This window comes from Parus major, chromosome 1 (assembly GCF_001522545.3).
Source record: "Parus major isolate Abel chromosome 1, Parus_major1.1, whole genome shotgun sequence".
NCBI classification, from domain to species: Eukaryota; Metazoa; Chordata; class Aves; order Passeriformes; family Paridae; genus Parus; species Parus major.
Genome location: NC_031768.1, coordinates 101,341 through 111,380, shown reverse-complemented (window position 1 = coordinate 111,380; position 10,040 = coordinate 101,341). Strand labels below are relative to the sequence as shown.

General features: G+C 57.9%; 1 protein-coding gene across 1 annotated transcript in view; it reads left to right on the top strand.

Moving 5' to 3' along the window:
- Positions 1-278: 278 nt before the first annotated feature.
- Positions 279-10,040, top strand: part of STIM1 (stromal interaction molecule 1) — a 74,909-nt gene continuing 65,147 nt past the window's right edge. Inside the window, exon 1 of the mRNA XM_033512707.1 lies at positions 279-575. Coding sequence (XP_033368598.1) covers positions 452-575 — 124 coding nt within the window. The 5' untranslated portion in view covers positions 279-451. The remainder of the gene's footprint in view (positions 576-10,040) is intronic.

The window sequence follows — 10,040 nt, the reverse complement described above, 5'->3', positions numbered from 1 at the left end:
GCGGCGGCGGGGAGGGGGGTGTGCGGGGCCGTCCCGGAACAAACAGAGCGGGGTTTTCCGGGGAGCACCGCTGCGAGAAGGCGGCGGAGGGACGGAGCGGGCCGGGGAGACACCAGCGGAGGTGGCGGGAAGAACGGTTATCCCGGTAGAGCGGCGAGAGGCCGGCGGGGTTATCCCGGGAAGAGACCACTGAGGGCGGGGGGACTGGGGCTGTCCCGGGAGAGACCACTGCGGCGGGGGGAGCCTGTCCTGGGAGAGACCACTGCGGGGCGGGGGGGGAGGCGGAGGGTTCCGGTAGCCGGTGCGCGGCCGCAGCTCGCGGCGGTGCCGGGATAGGCGGGATAGCCGGGATAGCCGGGATAACCGGGATAACCGGGATAACCGGGACACCCCGCAGCCCCTCAGCCGGTGCCGATGCCGAGGAGCAGCTGACGGCGGCGGGGACGCGGAAATGGAGCCGCGGCCGGGCCGGGCGCTGTGCGGCCTCTTCCTCCTCCTTCTCCTCCTCCTCCTGCAGCATCCCGGCCGCGCCGAGCGGGCCCCCGGCTCCCACCTGGACGACTCGGCCATCGCAGGTGAGCCCCCCTGCCCGCCCCGCCGGGCTCGGCCGCTGCCCGGGGCAGGCCCCGCAGCCCCGGCTCCGCTCTGGGGCCGCTCCTCCGCATTTCGGGCAAGATCCCCGGAGATCCCCGGGCCGGGCCCGCTTCGGGACCTCGCAGTAGCCCCCGTTTGTTATTGCAGCGGGCTCCGGCTCTTTGGGGCAAAAGTTTTACATTTCAGCTCTTTTAAAATACTGCGCTCCTCTTCGTTAGACCGCATCGCCCGGGATCGGTTGGCGGCATTTACGATTATTCATGTTAATTTAACTGTTTAAGTGTGGCGAGGAGAGGCTGGCAGGGAGTTGGGATGGTGCCGAGAGTGCCGGTGTCTGGGTGTTTCTGAGGACGTTCCCAGCCGTGGGACCCCCGGAGCTGTTTCCCTGGTTGCAGGGACGGGCGGCTCCCGCCGAGGAGCGCGGGCAGCGCTGTCCCGGCACCCGGGCGCTGCTCCCCGGCCTGCAGCCCCACCGCACGGCCGAGCCCCGGGGGATCCCCCGGAGCCGCTGGCAGTGTCCTTGTGGCAGTGCCCGAGGTCAGCGGAGCCGGCAGAAATCCGGCTGTGCTCCTGGGACGGGACCCCCGGGCTCAGCCCCAGCGGGGTCCCGGCACCGCCCGTGCCCGGCAGCGAGGGAGGCTCGGGGCTGCAGGGAAAGCCGGTCGGCGATGCTCGGGGCTCGGTGTTTGGGGGAAAGGCGTCCCGGGAAGGGTTGGGCTTGGGGCACGGAGCGGGCCCTGTGGCTCAGCACAGCCCGGGGAGCTCGCTGGGTGAGCCCCGGGCACGGAGCCTGGCCGGGGATGGGCTCTGTCCCTCCCCGTGTCCCCGGGACAAGGGGCTCCTCAGCCGCTCCGCCCGTGCTCCTGAGCCCTCGGGCCGGTTCGCATCCAGTCCGCTCCACTAAGGAAACTGGATCTCTGCAGTCCTTCTGGAGCAAGCTGTGTGCCCCCAAGGAATTTGCAGCGCAGTTATTTTTGGAGGCCCTGCAGAAGTGTGGCAGCCCGGGTGACTGAGCTGCTGCCTCTGCCCTCGGAGCGGCCCCAGCGCCGGGGCTCGCAGAGATCCCCCCGAGCGGCTCTTTCCGCTGCCTTCGGGTCACTGTGGGCCGTGGTGTGGGCACTGCTGCCTTCCCAGAGCCGCCAGGGATTCTCGAGGGGCTGTCGGAGCCCCGGGCGAGCGGGGATGGATGTGCTCGGGAGGGATTCCCGGCTCCGTGTCCCCGGCCGGGGCAGCCGGGCCGGTCCCTCCGTGCCCGCTGCTGCCTCCGGCTCTGCTCTGAGCTCCTGGAGCTGCTGCTCCCGGTTCACGGCAGGGAATGTCCCCAGCCGGCACAGGAGACGCTTTTTGGTGTTTGCCCTGGAAGCAGAAGGTGCTGGCTGCTCGCTCTGAGGCAGAGGTGAGTGCTGGACGCCGTTCTGAAACTGAAAGCGCTCGGGTTTGACATTTTCCAACGTGCAAAGGTGTTCTTTCCTTTTTTTTTTTCTTTTTTTTTAATTCTTTAATGTTATAAATACACTTTAATTAGGATGGCAGGATTTTAATGATAAAATGTCAGCACCGGGGAAGTTTTTCAGACGATGCAGGGAAGTGTTTGCAGAGGAGAAGCCTGAGCTGCAGCACTTCTTGGGCTGCTGAGATTCCTCTGCACACTCAGCGGATGCATCAGCAGCTTTTGAAGAGGATTAGTGAATGATCCCGATTCCCGGGATATATTTTTAAGCAAGAGTTTGAAAGGAGTGGGTTTATCCATGCAGAAAAATCAGAGTTGGTGACTGAACCCCGGGGAAAACCAGATTTTCTCTTGGCTTTGACTCACTCAGAGGCGAATTGAGGCCTTAATCTTTGATCTGTAATCTTTTCCTGCCGGGATCAGGTTGAAGTTTGGCTGCTCTCGCAGCCCAGGAGCGGTTTCACAAGGTGTGGGGGTTTGGAGCCCAGCCCCAGCGGGATTTGGGATCGTGTGCCCGGCCCCACCGCATTGTTTGAACCCGCCCTGGTTATTTTCAGCCCCAATTTGTCAGGGTTCAGCCCTCCCCGGACCTTTTCACACCCCCTAAAAGGGGGCAAACGAGGCTCCTGGGGACAAATGGACTTTCTGGGATTTTTTTTCCCCTCTTTCTGCTCATTTGCTGTAATCTGGCTGTTGCCCGAGTCAGCCAGGTTTTGGTCTTCTTTCTGGTCCTTATCAGAACATCCTCCGAGGTTGTGGCCAATATCTTACACAAAGTTTATGTGGACCATCAAAAATGTGACCCATTGGGTCCAAGTGTTACCTTTCATCTCATTTAAAATACTCATCTTGCTCAGTTGGCTCTTCCTCCTTAAATCACATCACCTGGAACCAGTCTGTGGGATTTAGGGTTATTTTTATGTTAACTGTTTGCCCTCTGTGCAGCCCAGCAGAGGTGGGCTCTTGTTTGTAGGAGATCCAGGGAATGCTGGCTGTGGAGAGGCAGGTTTTGGGTGACTGGGGTTCATCCCTGGTTCCCTTAATGGTGACAGCTTTTACCTGCAGGTGCAGAGCTGCCCCATCTCCTGCTGTCATGTGGAAATGGTGCAAGTCTGCATTGCCCTGGGCCTTATTTCATTGTGTATGCAATTCCTTCCTGGGCTCTGGGGCCTCGGTGGGTCCCTGTCCTGGCATCCTTGAGGCACGTCAGGGATCCTGGTGTGGCTTTTCCCTCTGCCCTGCAGCAGTTCAGAGGTGGGCTTGAATTGTGTTGGGATTGAGGATTTTTCAGAGGTGAGCTGTGAATTGGGATTGATGTTTTTTCAGAGGTGAGCTGTGAATTGTGTGTTGGGATTGATGATTTTTCAGAGGTGAGCTGTGAATTGGGATTGACGATTTTTCAGAGATGAGCTGTGAATTGGGATTGAGGATTTTTCAGAGGTGAGCTGTGAATTGTGTGTTGGGATTGAGGCATTTTGGGTGATTTGGAGCTCATGGCTCAGGGTGTTCCAGGGCTGGCTCAGGTCTGGCAGCTTTTCCTCTTTCCACAGCAGCTCCTGTCTCTTCCTGTCTCCTTCTGCTTCCCTGTCTTCATTCCTTGCTCTCAACATTTCTTGAGTCAGCTTTGCTGTTATCCCAGTTTAAAAGACAAGTCCAAAAAGCATGCTGAGAGTGTCTGGAGAGCTGTGCCCATCTCCGTGTGCCTGGAGCACCCTGAGCTGCCCCAAAACCCGGGGCAGCTGCTGGGGACACAGTCAGGGTGAGGAGGGGGGACTGCAGCCTGTCACTGATGGCAGAGGGGGAGAGCAGAATTCCTGGGTGAGGAGGCTGTGCCCAAGCCCTGGCTGTCCCTGCCATCCCAAGTTCCAGGGTTTCCTTGGAAATGAATCCTCTGCTGCAAAACCTCTGCCTTGGGGAGCGATGGCATTGGGCTTGAAACCTGCACTGAGAGCTTTTGGCATCTGAGCAGGACGTGGTGGCTCATCCTGCAGGTGGGAACAGCTGGGTCTCCGTCCTTCCAGACCTACTGTGCCCTCCTTGCTTGGATAAAATGCCTTTTAAAGGAGATTCTGCTGTGAAATGATTTCCTTGGAGGGGTACACGTTCGCTGAGTAGAAGTTGCACCTGTGAGTAGCAGCTTTGGGTTGGGCGAGGGAGACAAAGCAGTTGTGAGAATTCTTGGAGAACTCTGCCAGGAAAAAGTCCACGTTCTTCCCCAGCTCAGCTGGAAGCCACAGTGGATTGCACAGCCTTGGCTTCCTTCAGGAGTGAAACTCATCTCGAGGAATTGCCATTCTGTGAGGTGGAAAAATTGTGTTTTGGCAGCAAACTGGCCCCATGTGGAGGAGGAGGAGGAGGAGGAGGAGGAGCAGGGCTGGCTGGGCAGCACTGGGGCTGCTGGGGAGCTCCTGGCTCCCTCCAGCTCATTCCCTTCTCTGCTTGGCCCAGAAACTGGGAGTAATGCTCAGCTGGATCTTAATTTAATTTCTTGTTATAGTGATTTATTTACTGCCTTGGAAAGCAGCTGTCTCTGTGTCTCCTGTGCCCCTCGGGTGGTCCCTTCCCTCAGGGGGATCAGGGGGGCTGGGGGGCTGCAGGGGAGCTGCATCTGCTGCTCCAAACCAGCCCCTGGGGCTTGGCCTTCCCTCCCCACGGTGGGGCAGGGATACACATCCATGGAAGTGCAAGGCAGCAATCCTTCTGCCTTTTCCATCCTTTGCTCTCAGGAGGGGATGGAGCAGTAAATGTGTGAAGAAGGAGCTGACATCCCTTGTGGTGCAGCTGCAGGGTCTGGGATCCCTTCGTGGTCCTGGAGTGGAGCCTCATCCCAGCAGGAGTGGGAAGGAAAAGCACTCTGTGTTTCTCTGGCCTGCTCAGGTGGTGTTTGGGTCCTGGGCTGCCTGGACGTGTTGTACACCACAATTCCCTGTGAGAGCTCTCTGCTCCTCTGGGCAGGGGCTGGAGGGATGGGTGAGTGTCTGGGGACAGCCCAGGGGAGAGGAGGTGTCCCCCAGGGAGGTGCAGTTCATCTTCTGCCTGGGGTGTGGGGAGGGAGGGCAGCTGAAAGCCAAATGCCATCCTGGTGTGTAGGGGCTGCCCAGGGAGCTTTGCAGTGCCCATCCCTGGAGGTGCCCAAGGAAGGGCTGGACGTGGCACTCAGGGCTCTGGGCTGGGGACAAGGTGGGGACAGGTCACAGCTGGGACTCCCTGGGCTGGGAGGGCTTTTCCAGCACCAGGATCCTGGGATTTGGTCATTTGTTAGTAAAAAATCCCTTTCTGTGAGCAGGTGGCTGAAAAGCAGCACTTTTCCCTGAGGTTACCCCTCTCCTGCTGTTTGTCCCACTTGGAGGCTGAGCTGGTGGAAAAGGTTCTGGCACTGGCTCCTGTCCCTGGTGGTTCCAAGCCCAGGGGCAGTGCCAGGCCTGGACACCCTTCGGTGCTGGACTGTGCCCAACCTGGCATCCTGCTCCCAGAGCCCCGATTGCACAAACTTATTAGAGTTAAGAAAGCTGTTTCCTTCATTAGTTAGCTTTGCTTTAAATCCAGAGAGGGAGAAATAAACTCCTGAGAGGTGGAGCAGTCAGGGGGGTTGGGGCTCTCCCTGGGCAGCTCTGGGATTCCCACTGGAAAGGCCCTTTGGGACCAGGGTGCCTCCTGTTCCAGCTGTGGGGAACTGGAGGGGCAGGAATGTGCTGGAAACAGGAGATGGAGCTTCACTGCTCTTGGGTGAAGGTCTAGGGGTCCCCCTGGCCCAGCTGGAGAAGGAGGTTCCATCACTGCTCCCTGTGTCAGTCAGGTGTTCCTGGGGAGAAACCCTTCCCCAGGAGGGTGGGCAGGGGCTGGGATGGAATTGCCAGAGCAGCTGGGGCTGCCCCTGGATCCCTGGCAGTGCCCAAGGCCAGGCTGGACATTGGGAGCTCCTGGGACACTGGGAGGTGTCCCTGCCATGGCAGGGCTGGGATTTAAGGTGCCTCCAAGCCCAAACCAGCATGGGATGCTGTGAATAATGGGGGTTTTAGCCTCTTTTCTGTCTTCTCCCTGTTCCAGGTGCATCCCTGGGACCTGCTGCTTCCCCCTCCTGCCCTCCAGACTGTTTGCTGCTGGGATTTTTTGGGGCTGTTTCCTGTGGAGGCAGCACTGTCATGCTGAGTTGTCTGCTCTGCTCGCATGGCTGATCCAAGCTGGGCTCTCTGATCCACTTTAATTTTCCCTCACCCTTGTTTCCCCAGCCCCTGCAGCCGTGCCTGATTAATTCTCTGGCACCTCCAGAGCTGTGGTTGTTTTAGGAGCTGGTGCTGGCAGGGAGGAAGAACTCTTTAATTAAAGCCAGTGCTCTGTCAGTGCTGCAGCTCACGGGAGCCTTGAGGAGCTCCTGCCTCACGCTGTGCCAGGGCCTCACCACTCCCAGGGAACAATTCCTGCCCCAGATCCCAAGATCCAGCCCTGCCCTCTGCCCCTGGCAGCCATTCCCTGGCTCCTGGCCCTGCAGCCCTTGGCCCCAGTCCCTCTCCAGCTCTCCTGGAGCCCCTTCAGGCCCTGCAAGGGGCTCTGAGCTCTCTGCAATAATCCCAATAATACAATTAATGATAAGGAGTGTGGCAGGACTGTGCCCAGGAGCTTTTCCTGGCAGTCCTGGCTGAAGCTCCAGGCTCTGCAATCGATGGAAAACCTTCCAAGGAGCATGAGGAAGTTACTGGGAGCTGCACGTGGTTCTGTCCCTGGGCTGTCCCTGCCTGCTTGTTTCCCCTCCATGAAATAGTACCGGGATGCTTGTTTGTTTGGATTATGGACCTATTTTTAAGTAACCCATTTTTTCCACTTTGGAAAATGCATTAACTCACTGTGTGTCACGGGCATCTGTGGGGTTGGACTTTGGGAAGCACCAAGTGCTCCTTGGCAGTTCTCACCAGCCTGGGTGGCTGCCCCTGGCACACACACACACACACACACACACATATATATATATATATTTATCATATATGTTTTTATCTCCACCTTGCTGAGGTTTGCTGTAAGAGACATTTGCAGGATCCACAGAGACTCTTCCTTGGAAGTGCACCTTGTCCCACCAAGGGGCTCTGCACGTTCTCAGCTCCACCACCCTTCACCTCCGCTGGGCTTTGGAAATTGCTGATCCCAGCGAGTGACCACAGCAGCAGTGCAGTGCAGACGGGGATGTTTGGTAACACACACACACGTTTTGCAGGGTAAGACACTATTTCTGTAGCCCAGCGTTTGTTTTTCCCTGGAGGACAGAGTTTTAAGGTCAGTTTAATTCTCTGCAGGTCTGGAGCTCTGGTGCTGTAAATTTGGCATTTCTGGGGGGGTAAAACCACAGCAAACAGGAGAAGTCGGGGAATGTTCCTCTCTGGAAGCAAAGGAACAGCTTGCTGCTTGGAACAGCCTGCCCCTTCCTAGGCAAGGGAGGCTTTGGATTGCAGGAAAGGGAGGAATAATTCAGGATTAAAGCTGCTAAGCAATGCATGTGTTTAGATCTGTAAGAGTGCCAGGACATAATTAATGGGTGAGTAAGCCAAAGGGAAAAGAAGTGATTTTTTTAACTGGATGGAGATGGATGGAGGATAAAAACTAATTTTTGGGGGGGACAGAAATAATTCTGGAAGTATTGTGCTGCAAGCAGCTGCTGTTGTTGAGGGTGCCTGGGTGGGTTTGTTCTGGCAGCTTGGCAGCTGAAAGGCAAAACTCCAGGTCTGGCACCTCGTGCTTGTCTCAGAGCAGCTCCAGGACTGCAGGAGAGGTGAGGAGACCTCCAGGCCAGGCAGGCTGTGCAAGGGTTAATCCCTCTTAATCCCCTGGGTGTAATTCCCACTGCTGGGGCTGAGCTCAGGGGATGCTGCTGAGGGAAATGATCCCATCTCAGGGGGGCAGATCCCCCTGGAGCTTCCCAGCTTGGCATTTTTGGAGCTGGATGCGAGGCCAGGGGTGAAATGGCTCATGAAGGGTCCCAAACCTCAGAGTGTTTGGGGAAGGTGGCAGCAGCTCCTGGGATTTCACTGTGGCTCTGGCCTGTGAACTGCAGAGCTGAGATCTTTTCAAACCTGTGGAAGGGCTGAGGAAGGGAGTTCTTGTCTGTGCTGTGCTGTGGGATGTGTGGATCCAGGTGACTGCCCTGGGGCTCAGGTCACCTTGTCCCAGCCAGGGCTGGGGCACAGGCAGCAGCTGCTGGTGCTCCCTGGGGGTTTGGGGCTTGTGTGGTGCCAGGCTGGGCAGAGCAGCCCATCTCTGCTTTGTCCTGATACCCAGGCTCTCAGCTTCCAGCTCCCTCCTGGAGCCCAGGCTGGCTCTGCTGCAGTGCTGAGGATGAAGGGGTTCCTCATCTTCATCAGGGAGCGGCACTCCTGCAGCCTGGCCTGAGTGAATTGAGCTGTGTCCTGGGAGGCCTCTGGATGAAAGAGGATGTGCTCCCAAAGTGTGAAACTGGTTTGGAGATGCTGCTGGTTTAGATGGCAGCACACCTGGCAGAGGGATCTCCTGCTGGGGCTGTCCTCCTCCCATCCCATCCCATCCCATCCCACCGTGGGTGCTTTCCCTGTCCCACCCAAGGCTGTCCCCAGCCCATCCCGAGCTCTGCTCCTCTCCTGGCCTCTGGTCCTGCTGCTCTCAGAGGATTCTCGTGGACCACACTGTTTCCTGGAGATTTCCACTCTGGGTGTGGAGATAAACAGGTTTTCCTTTTGTTTCATTTGCTGTATCTTTAACAAAAAAAGAGGGTGGAAAGGGATTTTTGGGGGCATCCAGTGCTGTTCTCCTGCACTGCAGGATGATTCCTAGAGAAGCTTTCCTGACATCAATTGCTGTGAGAAGTGGGGTTGCTGGTTATTTTTTCTCTCATATTTTATTTTTCCTCTTGGGAAAGCAGAAAAAATGTTTCATGCTTGAAAGGGTGAGGCTGAACCCTTGGAGTCTGTCATGTCGGAGCAGGAGCCTTAATGGGAATGTCTGGCATTCCTGTGCCATCCTGGAGATGGGTATCTTCAAAGGTCTGCTGGATGGGGCAGTGCTCTCCCTGCCACCCCTCCCTTCCCACGGGCTGGCCTGGGACATGCTCCTTTGGCACTGACCCCTCTGGAGCTGGGGCAGGGCAGAGCTGGGGCAGAGCTCAGGGCAGGGCTCTGGGCAGGGCTCAGGACAGGACAGAGCTGGGGCAGGGCAGAGCTCAGGGCAGGAGAGAGCTCAGAGCAGGGCAGAGCTCAGAGCAGGGCAGAGCTCAGAGCAGGGCAGAGCTCAGGACAGAGCTCAGGGCAGGACAGAGCTCAGAGCAGGGCAGAGCTCAGAGCAGGACAGAGCTCAGGACAGGGCAGAGCTCAGGGCAGAGCTCAGGACAGGACAGAGCTCAGAGCAGGGCAGAGCTCAGGGCAGGACAGAGCTCAGGGCAGGACAGAGCTCAGGGCAGAGCTCAGGGCAGGACAGAGCTCAGGACAGGACAGAGCTCAGGGCAGGGCAGAGCTCAGGGCAGAGCTCAGGGCAGAGCTCAGGGCAGAGCTCAGGGCAGGACAGCTCAGGACAGGACAGAGCTCAGGACAGGGACAGGACAGAGCTCAGGGCAGAGCTCAGGACAGGACAGAGCTCAGGACAGGACAGAGCTCAGGGCAGGACAGCTCAGGACAGGACAGAGCTCAGGACAGAGCTCAGGACAGGACAGAGCTCTGATCCCTGCTGGCCAGAGTCTCCTGCTTTGGAGAACTTGTCCAGCTGGTTTGTTTTCCATCCCAGGGCTATTTTCAGCTGCTCAGCCTAACAAGGTGAAATGGCTGAGATGCTTTCCTGCTCCCTGGGACACTGCTGGGAGGAGGTGTCCTGCTGTCCCACTGTCCTGCTGTCCCACTCTCCCAGCTCACCCCAGCCAGGATCTCTGCAGGACCTTTGGCTCTTTCCTGTCTTGGGTTCTGGGCTCTGCACAGGGAGCCCCAAATCCCAGCACTGGGATGGCCTGGTGCCCTCCCAAGAGCTGGGGCAGGATCCAGGACAGAGCTGA